At 38.9% G+C, this 20,012-nt stretch overlaps 1 protein-coding gene across 6 annotated transcripts in view; it reads right to left on the reverse strand.

Moving 5' to 3' along the window:
• The window catches only part of LOC147148597 (transcription factor SOX-6-like), a 119,041-nt gene that overhangs the window by 52,794 nt on the left and 46,235 nt on the right, over positions 1-20,012 (reverse strand). For 3 of the 6 annotated variants that reach the window (XM_086028926.1, XM_086028927.1, XM_086028925.1), the window contains exon 5: positions 5,228-5,317. In XM_086028926.1, the coding sequence (XP_085885052.1) occupies positions 5,228-5,317 (90 nt within the window). Of the gene's footprint in view, positions 1-5,227; positions 5,318-16,219; positions 16,464-17,589; positions 17,669-20,012 lie in introns of those variants that run through there. The other 3 variants (XM_086028930.1, XM_086028928.1, XM_086028929.1) reach the window with 3 other exon arrangements.

A 20,012-nucleotide genomic window follows, 5' to 3' on the forward strand; every position in this document is an offset into this window, starting at 1 on the left:
TTGAATTATTTTTGAATTTGTGTTTCATTGTGTTTTTTATTTGATTGAATATTAAGAATGGCATAATTGAGGTTGCTCAGTGTGAGAGTTGTTCATGCATATAAATGGTTATTTTTTGGTGCATGTGAGTTTTTTGGGTTAGCATGAGTTTTTTTGGGGTGCTTGTGAGGTTTTTTTTTTATATTAATGTGGAGGGTTTTTTTGTAGTGTGTGAGAGATATTTTTATCGTGAGCAAAGTTTATTTTGTGCGCATGAGTGAGAGAAATTTTTGGGTTAGTGGGAATTTTTTTTACATTTATGGTGAGTATATGTCGGGTTTTTTTAGTGACGGGAAGTCTTTTGAGCTGTGAGAGAATTTTTGGTCAGTTTGAGTCTTTTGGACGTGTGAGGGGTTTTTTGGTGACATGAGAGATTTATTTTGTGTGAGAAGTTTTATTTTTGGTGAGTGTGAGTGTTTTTTGATATGTCAGAATTTTTTGTGCGTGATAGGTAACAGTTATTTTTGGCCTAAAGGGCACTTCATAACAATGAATCACCGCTAGCTTTGCCGCAACACCCTGACTCAAACAGAGCAGATGACAAGTGTTAAAAAAAAGTGTTTCTAATATCATTAATTTTGTCTGAATGTTTAGCACTATAACTTTCATCGACCAATGGAACTGTCCAAATGTAGAAGATAAAATTGCAAATAAAGTTTGTTGTAGGAGTTTGACAGCAATGTGAGTTGGAAAAAAAACAAGTTGGATATGTGTGTGTGTGTGGGGGGGGGGGGGGGGGGGGGGGTGTGCGTGTGTGTGTGTGTGTGCGTTTGTCTACAAGGTCCTGCCCTGGGGCCATGCAGGGAGACTGAAGGGTGGCCCCGACATTACCTGCATACTAACAAAGTCTCCATTGTAGTCCCCTTTTGTGGGAGCCCCCCAGCCGAATGTGCCCCCCAACTCACACACACACACACGCACACGCACACACTCGCACGCATGCACACGCACTACCATGCGCACACACACATACATTCTGAGAGAATTAGCCCTTAGCACCCCTGTATCAAAGGCAACATTCTCCTCTTCTTGTCTCTTTGTTTTCCAGGCTTTTCCTTCTTTTTTCTTTGGGCAGCAAACAAACTCCTGCGGTTAGGATTGGAACACTGTAGGCCAAACAAACCCGACTGAGTCCATCTTAAGTCTGTTCTGTCCTGTTCCACGAAGGGCAGCAGTAACACACCATGTGATCAATCAAAAGTCTTTTTTTTCTTTTAGTTAGTTATGATTCAGAATGTTTGAGACACTTAGAGAGTGTTCATTTTTCATGCACACATTCTTTAAGTTTGTTCCGGGTCGGCCAAGAATATCCTCATAATAATTGTCTTCATCAAATTATGAACCACTGTAGAGATCTTTTTACAATGTATTATTAATACCCTGTCAGACAGTAATAAATGGATGATTAATGCTGAATCAATGTTTCAGACAAAAGTTTTACTACGAGCTACACATTGTTGGCTTATTTCAAAGATAGAAAATATAGAATTTTTTTAGACTTAAAAACCGATTTGGGGAAAAGTATTGTGTCCTTATATGGGCAACTGGGCATATTTATCAAGTTACTTAGGTCAGTCAGTTAATCAGTCGCCAGCACTTGGCTATCATTAGAAAAAAAATCTGATGGAAATTTTTCCTGGTTAAATATAATATTACTTTTTCCTCGAAAAATATAATATTATTATAATTTTACTTTTGCCTCGAAAAAATACAATTCTATTCCTGCAAGATTGTGATTTACACACACACCCATAAACACATACATATTATATATGTATATATATATATATATATATATATATATATATATATATATATATATATATATATATATATATATATATATATATATATATATATATATATATATATATATATATATATGTACCTTAGCCAGCTGCCTAAGATGAAAAAAGATGGATTTCAAAACAGCGGCAATTTGCCAGTCCAATTTAAAATCACTGTTGAATTTAAAACCCAAGTTCGAGAATCTTGGCTTTAGATAAGGCGCAGAGGGGCCAAGTCAAGAGATTGGGATGTACATGGGCCACTGGGACCAAACACCATAACTTCAGTTCTCTTTTCATTGACATTTCAAGAAGTTCAATGAAATTCAGGCCTTGATTTCCTTCGGACAGGAGAAAAGTGACCTTTTTGCTCCGCGGGACATAGATCTAACTGTCATCCGCATAGCAGTAAAAGGAAATACCATTCTTTCTGAAGATGGAACCAGGGGCAGAAAATACAATGAAAAAATGGAACCATGTGGAAGACCATACAAAGGTGAGACATTGCGGGACTCACAGCAACCAAGTATAACACATGAGGTTCTGTCTGCCGAATAGGATCTAAAGCGCTCTAGAGCGCTAGCACTAATGCCCACCTGCTGCTGCAAATGAGACAACAGAATACTGTGGTCCACTGTATCGAACGCTGCAGTCAGGCCCAACAAAACAAGACCCACACAGTTTCCAGTCTCCACTTGAAGTCCAGTTCAAGTGTGAAGTAATATTCTCTTTTTCCTCCATTCGCCATTACTGTTATTCTGCCTTTTCCACAAATGACTTTCTTCGGTTGGCAAAAATCCTGATGGGAAGCTGTATCAACTAAGAAAATAAACTCTTCCCCACACATTGGGCAGAGCAGTGATTGTTTACTTGTGTGTGAAGCAGGTTGTAGCGGACAAGCATGTGTGTCTAATGCACCGTACTAACTGAGCATAGAAATCATCTGTCCACTAAAAGGCGGCCTTCGGATGAGTCAGCATTGAAAAGGAGTGCAACCAACTGATTCTGTTCATGTTGTTTTGCGAGGAGAAACAGAGAGTGTAACTGTGTGCCTATTTATGTAGGTCACTGAGTGAATAGACTGTTATGTAAAATACATGTGTAACTATGATTTGGTGTGTGGACGGATGAATAACAGATACATGTAGATGTTCAAATGGATGGAGGGAAGGATTGAATGAATTATTAGATGGATGCAATGTGAGCTACTGCTGGATGGATGGATGATGGATGGATTGATGGATGGATGGATGGATGGATGGATGGATGGATGGATGGATGACTGGTTAATCAATTTACATTCAACATATATGGATAGATGGGTAGTTTTTCATAGCTGGTGGATGGATGATAGCTGGATAGATGGATCGACTTGCTTTTGATGATGATAGATGATGGATGGATGAAAGTGTGCGTGCGCGTTTGCGTGCGTGTGTGCACGCATACGTGTGTGCGTGTCAAGCACGTTGAGACATTAAACATTGTTTTTTTTCTTTTCATTTTCATTCATGTAAAACCTGAAAGTAGCACAAAGTCAATATTGACTCTGCTGTTAATAAGCATGAATATCATTGATGATGTACTGTAATAAGCGTCACATTCTCTGTAAAACTAACAAAAGTAAATTTCCAGTGTGTTTGTTTTGCAAATGTTTGACATTGGGCTTTGTTCAACATTATGTTCAAACACAGAGGAGACACTCCCTCTACGCATACATGGTACATGCACATCATTGATCACTGCATTATAATAAACAGTACTGATTATAACTGGACGACAATGGGCCTCAAACAGTGACAAGAACAAACAAAAAAGTTGGGCTAAAAAGTCCGAAATTTTTTTATTTGTTCCATACAAATAAAATGTCTAAAATAATATATATTATTATATGTACATATCAAAAATTGGTTTGAAAAATATATAGTTACAATGATTATCATGAAAATAAGATGTATTCCTGTAAGATTACCGGTATTCATTTATTTTAAGAGAACAACAGAAAAACAACTTTAATCGTGCAATATTATCGCATTTTAATATCCTTAGAATGTGCATTGCCCTGCCTCCAAAACATAACTTTATCTATTTTATATTATTATGTGTATTATGTGTTTCTTGAACTGCATTCCAGAAAGATTTCAACTTTTTTTTTAATACTTGAATGCTGTAATAGCATAAATCTCAAACTTTTTTTTCTCAAGAAAAATGAATTCAACAAAGTAATTTTATAACTATTCTGCAGTCTTACTACCTTAAATGGGTAAGCTCGGAACGTTCATTAGTGCTACTTCAGATAACCAGCTATACAGAATAGAACAACAATCCCGTGTTTGAATCAAAGCCAACAATTTAAAAACGAACCGGAACAAAGAATTTGCTAATTGAAGTTTTAACAGTTACAGGCCCTGCATTTAGTACCTAGGCTTTCATTACTTGATTGAACCATCCTTTTCGTTACACCGCCATCACATCACAATTACTTTATTGAAACCAACCATCAATATGTACAAAAAAATAAAAGTATGCAATTACACCATGTACATCATCAAAAGTGGTGCAGAATCCATATTTATCCAATAACAGGGCAAGGACATTAATTAAAATTAATCAGAGATGGTGATAATTAAATATATTAATGCATGTAGATTGCTAAAGAAGTGTTTTGACGGTTCAATTTGACTGTCACAAGTTTTGTGTTGACCAACAAGTTAGAGGACAGGAAAAGGCTAAATCTGACAAACAATTGGTTAAAGAAACACAGTTGCTAAAACAGTTGAGGTTACATTGGCGAGCACTATTGATTCTGAAGGCCCTGGACAGATTAAATTAACATGGCAACACATAGAGACTGAAATCTGATTGGATAAAAAATATAAATCTACATACACGTTGGGATTGATTTATTACAATTGCATGGAACAAATATTAGACATTTAGGTTGTAAATGTGTGTCAGTGCTTCTTCTATCTCGGCCTTGCTGCCCCTGACCTCTCACCACGGCATTTTCAATACGTTCAAGAACGTGGAGCGACACGTTCAAATGCATCCACTTGCTCTTGTTACAAAATGTCAACGTGACGTTGCACTTTCCTGGCATTTGTCATGAGAAAAATGTGTTTACGGACGCCGCCACCTCTTCATCAGCGCCACATTTACATCGTGTACACAGTCTAGTCAACTCTAATGCATCCGGGAGCGCAAGCACACTCAAAGTATGCACATAAAGGAAAAGAATTACGGCATGTTTGCGCTTTTATGAGCGGTTTGATTTGCATGCGCTTTTGGTTTACATACCACCTGCCTTGTTTTCCAAATAACAGACATTATTTTCGGGATGTTCGGAGGATGATGAGAGTTGCTCTTTAGACACCAAGAAAGATGGAACAGGAGACTCCACCAACCTTTGACATCGCCCAGCAGCTCGGTGGCGTTGAGGCGGTCCACGCGCTCTTTCCAGTCCTTGGAGAGGAGACTTTCCATGCACGTCGGCTCTGAAACGACAGCACACACCAGCGCGGTGAGCTTTGATGGCCGTGGAAAGCAGTTAAGATGGTCATCTAACATGAACACACACATAAAGAAAGGGATTTCACATGGCCTGGTATAATAGTTACACAATATTTGAATATATTGTGCCACACAGAAATTAACAAAATGTATACACTATGAGAATCAGGGGGGGCGGTTGCGGGTGTGTGTGTGTCATAATTTTATGAGCATTAAGTCAAATTTTTGAGGAAGAAATTCGGTTATTTTAATGGAACCTAGTTGTATTTTTTTTCCAGGAACCATATAATTTTATAGGAAAAAAAGTTTTAATTCTGCAAGAAAAAATGAATTATACGTATATTTAGTTATTTATGTATTTATTCATTCGTTCGTTTGTTTGTTTATTTGTGTGTTTGTTTGTTTGTTTCAGACTAAATGTAATGTGACTCTATTAAACAAGCATTTTTTTTAATGATGGGAATGATTTTTGAGATTAAAGTCATTTCTGAATTAAACGGGACCAAGTTGTTTTATGGGAATAAAGTCTAATTTTGTTTTGTGTAATGATTTCAAGAAAACAAAACGGTTCTGTGAAGTTATACTTTATGAAGAAACAATGCAATTTTACTGTTTGTCTTTTCAAGGGAAAGAATTTAAGTTTTATTTTTCAAAAAATATTTCCTAATTTTACAGGAATAACATTTTTCATTGGAATAGTCACATTTTACAATTCAATGTAATTTATTAGAAAAAAGGTTTTGTTTTGCAAAAAATACATTTAAAAAAAAAATGAATTTCAAAAATACAAAGTCATATTTTAGTGAGTGATAGGAGAAAACACCACACAAGCGCAAGGAGAACATATATCCTCCACTCAGCAGGGCTGGAGGAGAAATTCAAACCCAAAGCCTCAGAACTGTGAGGCAGTTGTGCCACCCTCATGAAGCGCCGTACTGCCCAATGTCCTAATTCAAATTTACATACTAAGTTTATTCTTGGTTAAATTAGCTAGTGGTGGCGTTGCGCATTCATTTGCAGTCTGGACGCTGAGGGGCCGGATGTTATCAAAAAGCTTCCAGAAGTCTCAGCAACACCACAAAAAGTCTCTAGATTTGTTGCTATATCCCTATATAAAAAAGTTGTTAAATATACAGTAGTGAGAAAGTTGGCAAGGCACACACCTGCCTTTTACACACATAAAAACTCTTAAACTCACACATGGGAAAAATACCCTCACTGTGCCTGAGTGCTTTTCATTTACACATGAGTTGACGTGCTAACCACTCAACTATTGTGCCGCACTACCGGTAATAATGGTAATAATAAATATGTGACAATGGTTGAAGCCATCAGTTCACGGCAGGTCGGCAGTCGAACAAATGAGTCATTTTTTCGATTTTTAATTTTTTTTTTGCTCTTGAGGTTTTTTTTTTTCCTGGTTTCACTCTCGCATGCATTACTGAATTTAAAGAGATAAAGCCTGATCACTAACGTATTTCGTGTGCAAATCTTTATTGCACATGCAAACAGATGGAAATTGATCAACTAGCCGAGCACACCCAGGACTGCGTCTGCCAAATGCACACAATTGCAGTATATTTTGTGAATTGCGGAAGGAGCAAATGGCTTAATTTAGCATGCTCGATTTGATGGATCAAACCTGAGGCAAATTTCGATGGGTGATATCGCGTGTTTAAATACTGCGTCTAAAATGCAGATGCAAACCAGCACCCAAAGCGTTGTCAGCGCAGGGCAGGCAAAATGAGAAGCGGGAAGCACTTTTGCGGTACATATTTTGAAATGCCAGAAACAAAAATTATCACAACATATCATCTGTTTATCAAATTTTGGAGCTGAGGACTGATTGGCAGGGTCATGTTATATCACCTATGATAACACTTCATTCAACTCAGCATTTCTGTGCATCTGGGTTATTTCAGGGTTGTCACTGTGGCAATTGGTGCTCACTCAGGGCAGCTTTTCAGGTGTGCTGTCCTAACTTTGAAACGTAATATTACCCAGGATGGGCAAATTCCAATTGCCACACTCTTGGGACAGGTTCAATCAAACAAAACATGGCTTTTACTGTATATGGTTACTGTCTTTCACAAATTTATCAGAGCAATCAATTTATTTTCATTATCTCACTAGATATGACTGTTTACTTCTTCCACTAACACTTCCAATTCCATCACTTCAAACGCCATTTTGTACTTGTTGTGCTTGCCACAATGTTCCATGGTGAAAACCATCAGAACTACCAAAAGCACAAAACTTTCTTTTCAATACGGTGGCCTCCACCACTTTACACCTGTTGCCAGCAGTGCATGCTATCTGTTTGAGTGAGTGAACATGGATTTTAGCACCAGCTTGTTGGGGTCTTAGTAAATCAGGCCCAGAAAAAAAAAATTGACAAAACGCGGCCATGATGTCATGATGTACCCCTTGAACAGGCCTCAGTCTCGAGAAACACACACACACCCACGCACACACACACCCAAACACACACTGGGTATCTGGTGCAACATGGACAACACGGCCCCGAGGACTGGCCTGATTTGGCAAAGCAACGTCGTGTACAATAGCCGGTTTGTGGCGGCCGGATGGTGACAAAAGGCACAACACAGGCTGCGCTCACTGGGCCTGCACACGTCGTGTCTATTATGAGGGGCTTAATGTTGAGCGTATGGGTCCCATTGTCGCGCTCACGAGACGCTCGCTTCTTCCGTTAAAGCCCGAGTCGCATGTTTACACTGGGATTAGGATTGCGGAGAGAAGCGGTAGAAAGTAACCAAGCACAAATACTTTGTTACTGTACTGTGTCTGTATTTAACTGGAATGGGACCAGCAGATTTTCCTCAAAGGGTTTAGTTAAAAAAAAAGAAAAAAAAAAAAAATCGACTATATCTAGGTGCATCACCCAAAAAGCGCTGGGTTGTTTTCCTAACCCACTGGCTGGGAAGACCCTTAAAACTCCTGGGTAATAAAAAATCGGAACAATTTTGGTCAAAAAATGGACCGATCCAGTACTTGGGCCACCTTGACCCAATGTTGGCTTGTTTTGTCTTTAAAAAAAATTGAGTTGTTTTGAACAAAACAACCCACAAAGTTGGGTGAAATTGACCCAAGCTGCGGGTCAGTCCAATTTTTGACCAAAATCTGGTTATTTTTGACCCAGCAGATTGGGTTGAAGATTGGATTTCGGCAGGCTGAAGAGCTGAAGCTAGTCACCGTTTTGGTTGTGTACAGAAGTTGAAGGAAATGTTATTCTAAACATTCTTAGAACACATTGGTGGTGGCTTGATGGACAAGTGGGTAACAGTGCTGTCTTGCGACACAGAGATCTGTGTTCAAATCCCAGTCAAGGCAGATGGAAATATTCAGATCAAGTCTGGATTAAAATTGGTGTGGGTTGTGTCAGAAAGGACATCTAGTGTAAAAACTCTGTCAAGCATATCATGCAAGTGACAGAATCATTTTTGAAGTAAAATTTGTATAATTTCCAAGCACGGTTATATGATAACCTGGAACCTGCTAACCCATTTCTAGGTAGCTTTAACTCAACAGTATATGGGAAGATTTTGTTGCATCAGAATCTTGACCCAATGTGTTGGGTCAAATCTTCAACCCAATACACTGGGTACAAATAACATAGCATTGGCTTGGTCCCTTTTGGACCCAATACTGGGGTTGCTATTTCATCCAATTTGGGTTACTTTTAACCCAGCAGTATATCTTTGGGTACATGGGTAGTAAACAAAAGCCATTTTGCCAAATTAGGCAGCAGACGGTGACGTATGGAATCAAATCATTTCAGTGGGATTTATTGCATAAACGGGCTCAGCCAGCGTTTCCCGAGGAGCTCGATGATGACGCTGGGAAGCATAACAAATAGCACCCACAATTTATAGATGCACTTAAGGAGGAAAACACAACTTGTGTGTACAATTTATCATACCTCCCATGGCGGTAAACACAACGTACTAGGAGGAGGCCGTGTTTCTTACCCTACATGGATCGTTATCTGTCGGGATCAAGTACTGTTTAGAAAGGTGGCCTGTATCAAAATTCCCCGGCGTCTCTTCATCAAGTGGAGGAAGAGAGAGGTGGCTGATAAGTGTCATGAGGGTTTCGGGGCGGCAGCGAGACAGTTCCCTCCACAGAAAATGCCTGATCTTGCTCAGCTTTGCTTATTTCTTTGTGATCTTATTCAAGGTGACCGAGCTGAGCCTCGATTGACCAGCCTGGATTCTAGATGTTCTCCACCTTACCATTTTTTGGGAAGGTGCGCTTGATTTGATTCCAAAGCTGTCCAGGAATAATATTAATATGATTCATTTGTATTTAGTGTGCATGTTATACTTACGTTGTGGATGTCGATTTGTATTTCGCCCACACATGATACCTCATTTGTGGCCACAAATTTGTTTGATATGGCCACAATTTACTATTTTACAGCCACAACTTGCAACAATGTAGCCATTATTTATTTTTTTCCCTGTATATGACATGACATGACGTCTGGGGGTCCGTACGAGATTTTTGTTTTACATATAGTTTTGGATTTTTCATTACAGTTGTTGTTTTTTTATTTGAATTTCATTTTGACTTTTTTTTTTTTAATTTAGTCAGTTTTAATTAGTTATTAAAGCAAGTTTGTTACTTTTTATTAGTTTGAATTGTTTTGTTAAAATCTTTATGTCATCTTCCACACCGCTTATCCTGTACAGGGTCGCGGGGAGGCGCTGGAGCCTATCTCAGCTGACAATGGGCGAAAGGCAGACTACACCCTGAACTGGTCGCCAGCCAGTCGCAGGGCACACACAGACACCGTCACTGAGCGGGAACCGATCCCACGCTGCCCGCACACAACTCAGGTGTGTGTACCACTACACTATCAGCGACTCATCTTTGTTTTAGTTTAGCTTTATTAGTTTTAGGTTTAGCTTTAGTTTTTTTTTTTACATGGAGCATTTGTCGGGTGCAAGAACAGGTCACTAAATAATGTGTAATTATATAAAGTACAATACAATTCTCAAACGAGATCTTCCTGACTCTGAATGGTCATGCAGCAATACCCAAATAAATACTTTTAAAATGAACCTCAAAGGCTCTTATAAGACATTCATTGACAAAGATGAAATTGATGAATTAGTTAACTATAATTATTTTGGTCCATACATTAACAGCAGAGTGGAAAAAGGTATGAAAACACCACCTTTTAAGTGGAAGCCGTGTTTTTACTTAATTTAAGTATCAGAGGCTTTAACACAGAACCCAACAAAGGCGGGATTGCGTCATTACTGTGTGTGCTTTCACACAGCAAAACAGCACCCTCACCGGGTGCCTTCATTTCATGACGCTGCTGTTTAAACAGAGCAACAAAACAAGTAAATAAGGCATCAAATGCTGTCTTAGGCAGTAGCCACTTTCATACAAAGATTCTGCAGAATTTCCGCATCTAAGCCATAACAGAAGATCCGACCGGACCTTTGCCTTTCACACAGAACCTAGCATTGCTTTCATCACAACAGGGATGGAGAAGTAATTGTCAGATGTTAAACTTCACAACCCTGTTCCGGCATTGTAGCATTGCCGCCTTTTCTCACAGAGATCCTGCTATTTTTGAGCTGAAACAGAAGACTGGCATTTTGCCTATCACACATAACCCAGTGAATGTCAAGAAGATTAAAAAAAAGAAACAGGAAGTGAGTGACAAACAGGAAGTGGGAGGAAAGGGAGGAGGAGGAGAAGTGGTGCAAGAGAGCAGCTGTCCTCACAGCTGTCCTGCACCATTGAGGTTGGTGTCAAATCAAACTCAACATATGTCCAAACATCAGGACACACACACGCATGCGTGCTTTTGCGCACACACAAACACATACAGTGCATCTATGTTGTGCATCTAACCATTACAGTGCAAAGTGGTTGGACCGATTGGATGCAGGCACGGTGTCTATTTCACACACACACACATACTATTTTCATCGGTCAGATGACACCACTCTTGCCGGTCACACGCAAGCACACACACACAAATAAGGGTAAAATGGGGTGGTGTGTGGGTGTGCTATAAGGGTGTATAACAGATTTTAGCCCAATGTAACCCTGTTTTCTGTTGAAAAAAAAAAAAAAATCAATTTCAAATTTTCATTTTCTTCTTAAAACAAATGGGGTTTAGAAAAAAGTCTAACGCATAAATCATTAATTCACATTACTTTTCATTGCGCTGTAATTTGGTGTTTAGTGTTTTTGTGACATTAGAGCATATATATATATATATATGTATGTATATGTATGTATATATATGTACATATATATATATATATATATATATATATATATATATATATATATATATATATATATATATATCGCTTCTCTTCACAAGGGTCGCGGGGCGTGCCAGAGCCTATCCCAGCTGTCTTCGGGCAGTAAGCGGGGGACACCCTGAATTGGTTGCCAGCCAATCGCAGGGCACACAGAGACAAACAAACATCCACGCTCACAATCACACCTAGGGGCAATTTAGAATGTCCAATCAACTTACCATGCATGTTTTTGGAATGTGGGAGGAAACCGGAGTACCCGGAGAAAACCCACGCAGGCACGGGGAGAACATGCAAACTCCACACAGGGAGGCTGGAGCCGGGCCCGAACCCACAACCTCTCAACTGTGAGGCGGACGTGCTAACCAGTCGACCACCGTGCCGCCCCATCAAGTAGCATATTCGAGAAATTGTTTTTAACTTTAGCCTAATGCGACTTGTTTTTTAAAGAAAGGAATGAAAAGAATTTTAAATGGCGAAATTGATCTATGATTTTAATTACAAAAAAATAGATTTTAGGGTAAAAAAAAGAAGCTAAATACGATAGTCATGAATGCATGAATAGTATGTTTTTATTGTGAGCAACTACTTAATAAAATGAAACGCAATTTATAATCAAATGTTTTGCTCTGGCATAACACAAAAATGTGTATTTTTGTAGTAAATAATAAGAACAATTTCAATATGTACTTGCATCTTAGAGTAAAGAGGCTTAAATTCCAGGGAGGATCTTTCATTTGAAACCTAACGCTGTTCTTAATAAAAACCATGAAAGCAACATTACCCACTTAGCTCCTTTCTTGTTGAGAATGTTAAAAAACAACTTAAACAAGTTTTATGACGGCCACATTTTACCCAGCAATGGATTATTTCAACTCCTTTGGGGTCAAACATGCTCTGAAACACAAAACGCGAACATTCCAATAACATCCACACACTATCTATCATAAAAGTTGTATTTCTACTAAGATGAGAGCGCCTTGTATTGTTGGGGTGCAAAATTGCCTCTTTGTGGTAGGCACGCTCCCGAAAACCTCAACCGTTCAAGACCCCGGCTTCTGGTTCCACTTTAGTCCTGATATATGAAACCACACGCACGCTCATGCACATCATGCACACACAAATGCACGCCCCCACACACACACGCACACCTACACAAACACACGTGTGCTTCAGACACAATACACGCGTTGTTTTGGGCCCCGGGCCCTCTGGGAGAACCTCTGATTTGGCTCACAGAGGAGCGATAGTGGGGGTTAGGAGTGTGTGTGTGTGTGTGTGTGTGTGTGTGTGTGTGTGTGTGTGTGTGTGTGTGTGTGTGTTGGGATGTGGCATCAGGGCAAATTTTACCAAAGAGGGAGTATGTATCAGTGGGGGTTACATGGTACGCCCCAGAATAAAAGATGGGGAATGTCGTGAAACCTCGAAAGCAGGCACATTTTTCCCAAACAAGTGAAAATGTTTTCCTCTGAATAATCCTTGATGTTAGCATTTAAACTTGGACTGCTGGCTTTTAAGGGTGCACTTTTAAATGTGTCCAACAGATGAACATTGAAATCATGCATCGAAATGTCACTCAGTCTTGTGTTTCCCGCAAGGGTGTCTCGCTACTGAAATCACAACTGTGCGATGATATTTGATTTTCAATTGTTTTGTTGAAAATGTCGGATTTTTTTGCCAAGTTTTCTGATATTTCACTGTCTTTCATGCTTTTTTTTTTTTTCTCAAAATAATTTTTAGTACAAGCTCTCTCAAACTTTTGTCAAATATTTAACTTATTTAGTTGAAATTGTCAGTTTTTTTGTTTTAAATGTACGTTCCTTGGTTAAAGTAATCAATTTTTCCCATTTAAAAAAAAAGTCAGGTATTTTTGGTTAAAATTGAACATAAAATGGTAGAGGAAAAAAACGCCTCTTTTTCTGTAAAATTTTAGATTTGTAAGTACTGTCAAACAAATCCAGGTAAAAATGTTAAATATGTCATAACATTTAATTTTGGGTGTTTGCACGTTTTTCTATCCATTTTGGGTAACCTTCTGTGGTAGCATTCTTCCCCCCCAAAAAAAAAAGTAAAAGAAAAAGAAAAAGGCACACAAAACAGCATTCATTATCACATTTTTTTTGTAGAATATTTTCAGCATTTTAAAAAAAATTTTTTTTTTTTCAATCTTTAAAATGTTTGTCAAAAACTATTTTGTTGAAATTGTCAGTTTGTTGTTAGAAATGTCAGTTTGTTGGTTCAAGTAGTAAAAAATTATAAATGTAAAAAATATATATAAAAAATAAAAACCTTTCTTTTGTGTTAAAAATCTCAGGAATTTTTGTAAAAAATTGTTTGTTTGTTTGTGTTAAAACGAATGCAGCTACAAATTATATTTCAAAATATTTAATTTAGGAGTTAAAATTGTCTTCTTTTTTTTTGTACGTTTTTCCTCTTTGCCATTGTGGGTAACATTCTGTGTTAGCATGATTTTCTGTTCTGTTTATTATCACTTCTTCCCATCACTTTGCCACACTGGTCCCCAAAAAGCAAATCTCATGTTATGCTGAGGTGTCCTCGAGCTGTACTCTCCAAGTATTATTATCTTAAACCATATTATACTGAGCAGCCAGGACAGACACAAGTACAGACTCCACACTTACTGCCACTAATATGTCAGCCTCTTACAGTTAAGTCACAATACTAATCTCAAACCACACATACACACACACGCACACACACACACACACACACACGCACACACCCCCGCACACACACACACACACACACACACACACACAGCACAAAGTGGCAATCTGGCGGAGTCAAGGCAAACACGGTGCCCCTGAGCCAAGACCTTGTTAATTAGCCAATGAGCTTGGCTCTCGGGCCGGCCCAACTGGGCTGTTAAGCTGTCATCACAACGACTTACACCTGGGTCGTTGGATCCATAAGCCCCCACACATGCACAAGGGTCAACGTGGGCACACTCCTGGGAGGGAGGGGCAGAGTAGGTGGGGTGGCGGTATTCAAAGCAACAATATGTAACTGCATAGCAACTTTAAAATCGTCTTGAGGCTGCACAAGTAGACAACAAATGTGACAGCAAGGAGGAAAGCAAAAGTTTAAAAACGGAATACAGTGAATATGTGAATACACGGAATTCACATATTTGTGGATTTTTGTCACTTCTTGAAGGTTTATCTCCATTTTTTCAAAAATGTTTTGGCAGAAAAAAAAAAAAAAAAAGGAAACTATACAGTGAAAACTGCATTCTTATTAAGAAACTAAAGACTAAGATGACATTGACATTTATTTATGTACATAAATAAATACACCAGGGATGGGAACTGACGCCCACAATAAGTGGCCTTTTGATTAATTAAAAAAAAAAAAAAAGACAAATGGGGGTGAGGAGGTGTTTTTAAAAAAAATATTTCTCTATTCATTTTTTTACAAAGCAAAAAGAAGTCTTTGAAAAACACTGGTAAAAATTCAATATACGTTTTCCCTCGTGGGAAAATGGGGGGGGGGAAAATCCCAGAAAAACTGGGAAAAATCCAAAATATTAAAAAATGTTGGCAAAAAAATTCTGCGACTATGCGACTATCTGTGTGTGCCTAACTGCGTATACAACAAAGGTTGACTGTATTTATAATTTTCAGAATGACGTGTTTAGACTAATGGAGGTGCAAAGAACATATTACTGTATTGTAAATGTGTATATAGTCTCTCTATTTTGCAGCTAATGAGTAGGGTTTCATTGTATTGCGTCTTGGTCTTTAAACCCCCGCAGATGGCCAGAGATGTTTGTACAATGATTATTGACGTTGATGTGCGTTGAGTGTCACACGGCATCTACGTGTACGCCAACACAGTACGTGTTCAGCGCTCATGAAAAAAACATGAGCAAGAGCGTCCATCATGATACTTGACAACATGTGACGTTTTGCTTTAAATTCCTACAAGCTGTCCATCGGCACGACGCCAAGCGAAGGCTGAGCTTGCGTGAGTGAGGCGGGGCCCACGCAAACCTGCGTGACTATCCCGGGGCCACCGATCGTCCCTCGTGTCACGTCTGAACATTTTATTCAGTGCCATTTCAATAATAACGCAGAGGGGCACGATTCAACGTCATGGACATGTGAGGCAGGATCCTCGTTATCTCCTTTCATAAAGAAAATTCGCCTGAGCAAGGTCGATTTAGCTGTGCTTTTTTTTATATCTAAAAAATATTTGCCATTCATTAGAGATGCAACAATTATTTGACAACTAATAGATGATCAACTTAATCGATACTTATTTTTGGTTTTTATTTTCTCCAAATCCTCAGAATTTCGGCTTCTCAATGGTAAATATTCTCCGATATGCCCCACGATGGCATTAACTTTGTGTTGACTCAAAATGAAACAGTTGCTTTTAGTTGGAAAACAATGATCAACCTATTGTCCGACATGTTATGGACGTAACAAACAAACCAGTAACTGAATCATAAAAAAGGAAAAAGCAATTTCTAAAAATGATTTTCATAAAGTCTATTGAATAAAATCGGAAAGTCGCAACTCAAGCTAATGTGGAAATGTGAGGGGAGCTGACCTTCACCTTTTCAATCTTGAACATGTCTTTTCATAAAGGATGCCGTTCCTGCTGTGCGGTGATACAGTGAGCCTGCACCACCTTAACGAGCTTTAAAGAGGAAAAATCCACCGCGTCGTGTTCATTAGCGTGCCTGCTAACAGGGACGTCGCCCACGTTCTCGCTTGGAGCTCTGATGGACGCTAAGCGAGCGCGGGTCACATTGCGTTTGATGGCGTTAGCTAATGAGGGCGGACCCTTTCCAGCAAAGGGGCAGCGGGAGGACGGCATTGTTCAGCTGCCAATCATCTAGCGAAAGAAAAACAACATCTTCACGAGAACCCGTTTAACCAGGAGGGCCTTTCACTCCGGGGAATTGACATCAAAAGACTCATCAATCAATAATAAAGACACATTGATCCAAGTCATTGACAAACTAATGAGAGGAGGGCATGGCAGCTTCCTGGTCATCACTTTCCAGGCACTGAACGACGCGATAAACCTCAAGAAAATCGATTAATTGCACAAAAAAAAAACTCATTAAGAGGAACCTGACATTCTGCACCAAGGCAACATTAGCCTGGTTCACGTGGACGCAGCAAAATTGGAATGTCAGAGACATAACGGCAGAAAAATGTCAAAAACAGAAGTGTTGTGGAAAGTTTTCTTCACGAGTGATTGATCTCATCACATTTGTGGAGAGTCGTTTCCGCGGCCGAAAGCTAACTACTGGCAGCGGCAGTGGTGTTAGCCAGTTAACTGTGGGAGCTAGCTGCTAGCGCTGGCTGCCCGCCTATGGAGTCTAAAAATGCTTTAGCGTTACTAAATGTTTGAAAACTACAACCAATTGCCACCAGAATCCATATGCACATTCATAGACTTTTTCAATGTAACCTGTAAAAATATAAAAACGATCAGCACAATGTTTGCAATTTTGTGAGGGTGATAATGTTTTTTTTCCTCACAGGAGCTCACATGTAATATCAATAAAATCCAAAATGTTGTGCCAATATTAGAATGCTTGCCTCCTTCCTTCAACGTAGTCAGGCTGAGATGTGAAAAAAAGCAGCCCATGCCCACAAATAATTGGTGTCATTAAAATGTGCATGATGTAGTCATGAAACATGCATTAAATCATCAATGAGTTTTTATGGGGGAGGATGGGATTTTAGTGCTGACCTCATTTTTACATACAGAAACTTAAAGTAACTTCATGAGGCCACGTCAGGAAAAATCAGCGTTTAGGAAAGCAAAATAGTTTTTGTATTGTTTCATTTTTTGTGTGTGTGATTTTTTATTTGCTGTTGTGGTTAGTTTTTTGTTTTGATGTTCATTAAATTTGCCAGAGCTGGGCATCGCCTATTTCCCGTATGCATAATTAATCGACTCACGTGGTCCAGGTCGGTCCAAGTCAGCCAAACGACGTTGAGAACAAACGTAATATGTACGACATCACACGCAGGTGCCGCAATCCTGACACGTGGCCGAGTAAGGAAGAAAAATAAAAATAAAAGGGTGTGATGTACCTTGCGGTCCCACAGGCGCAATGACGTGCCCCATATTGTTTTTATTCCACCAATTACTGGGTGTGTGTGGCTGTCTGTTGTTTTTGTTTGATATTATTTCTTTGTTTGGAAGCGTTTCTGCTCGTGCGGCGCCTGTTTGTGACGTAAGGATTACGTTCTCGATGCCGATTGGCTGTCGCCGACGAGGGATGGACCGGGACCACGTGGTCGATTAAATATCCAGGACGGAACGCGGTGGTGGTTAAGGAAGATGCTAGGTAATAGCCAATGGCAGTGCAGCGTTGAGTATGTTGCGTTCAGGAAACTCTGGAGCTGCGACTAGCAGCCCATACTGTATTTTTAAGTTTCGTATCCTGAAATTTCTTTCGTAACAAGAAGCAATATTTTCCTGTTGAGGCGTTTCGTAACTTGAAAATTTCGTATGAAGAGACGTTCGTAAGTAGAGGTACCACTGTATTTATATTTGTGTTTCACTACACTTTTACACTTTGAGAGAACGTTGAATATATTGTTCAAATGTTTATTTTGGAGAATTCTTTCCTTTTTAAATTTTGAATGGAAACTGACACCTGAGGTGGGTTCAAAGGTGGAGCAACAGACTTTTGTTTTGGCATCATGATCGGTGGCATCACCTGTCGAGGAAACGGTTTTATGCAGAGGTTTCAAATGCAGGTCCATAAATTAAAAACCCCGCCACAGTTTGGCTTCAGCCACAGTGTGACTGAAGCCAAACGGTGGCAGGGTTTTAACTTTCTGGACCTGCATTTGACATCTTTGGTTGTATGTCTAAGAAAGTCAAATCTACAAGCTTTCAAATCCCTGTACAAACCTTTAAAGCCTTCAAAGGCTCCTCCTCCGCCTTTGTGTACTGCATAAACTGTGGCGAATTTGGACAGGCTTAATGCAAATTTGGACACCACGCGCGATCGAGTTGCGCCGGAAGTGACGTCTTGTGGCCGAAAATGCGGCCGGCCTTCGGAAGACCCAGCCTGTGAATTTGGACACAGCCGAAATGACACAAGTCACAGCTCGTGACGTGATAGGAGGAAGTCATGGCACGTCAACATTCGGCTCTCCGAGCCGCTTGCCGCGCGTCACGTAAGAACACCGGGTAGCCATCTTTCAAGTAAAAACACTTCATATGGGATTACGCCGGAGGCCGTCGCATTTAGCGCATCAGTGACAAAGTCAAAGAGAGATCAAGCGGCGCTGTGATATCCAGATTACTACGTGCCGCCATGACAGGCTGCTGGATGGCGTTCCGCGCGCATCCGAGGGCAGGCCCGGGCATGCTAGGAGACTCCAACACTTCTCTCGTGCGAGGGCTTCACATCAAAGAGGCGCGGGGAAAAAAAAAGGGAAAGCTGCATTTGCACTGATTGATATCAGGATCTAACCAGCCAGAGCTGGCGCTCCATTGTAATTTGACAAGTTCAAAAAGAAACTTGCTGAAGGGGAGCACAAAGGAGTTCTAGAATTCACACACACACACACACACACATACACGCGTGTAGTTTTAAATAACAATTTGCATGTTTACAGCATTTTTCAGTTGGTGTTTTATATTGGTTAAAAATGGTATTCTAATAAGACTGATAAGATGGTTTTATTTTCAAAATGTCCGATTTTTTTTTATTTGAAGAAAGTCTGAATTGTTTATTTGAAAAAAATCAGTTTTTTAAGTGTTTTTTAAGCAAAAAAGTTAAAAATGTATCTTTTTTTTTTTACAATTTCACTCAAAATTGTAAATTTAGAACTAAAATTTTTACTGCTAATTTTGTTCAAAAATTAAGATTTTTTAAAGATTTAAAGTAATATTCTTAAGGTTGACAAGTCTGATTGTAAGTAAAAAATAAAGTACTTAATTTCATGTTTCTTTCAAATTTACAAGTCTTTTTTTTATTTTCACATCTGTCTTATTTGGATTTAGATATTTTTAGATTTGGCAGATTTCTTTTATTTAAAAAAGTAATGTTTTAATTTTTGAAGAAGTCATTTTTTTATCCACAAATGTACATATTTTTTTATTTTAAAAAGATGAGATTTTTCTATTCTTTAAAGATGTGTTATTTTCAAAATTCTAAAAAATATACTTAAAATGACAAATATCACATTTAAAACAGTCTAATTTATTTATTTTTATTTTATTCTCTCTCTCTCTCTCTCTCTCTCTCTCTCTCTCTCCTCTTTCATTCAAGACAAAAAGTATAGTAAGACTTTCTAAACCTAAAATGTAAGTATCTACTTATTTTGAACAATACAAAAAATATATTTTTGATGGGTTTTTT

This window comes from Filicampus tigris, chromosome 4 (genome assembly GCF_054856515.1).
Source record: "Filicampus tigris isolate MCC_2025a chromosome 4, RoL_Ftig_1.0, whole genome shotgun sequence".
Lineage (NCBI taxonomy): Eukaryota > Metazoa > Chordata > Actinopteri > Syngnathiformes > Syngnathidae > Filicampus > Filicampus tigris.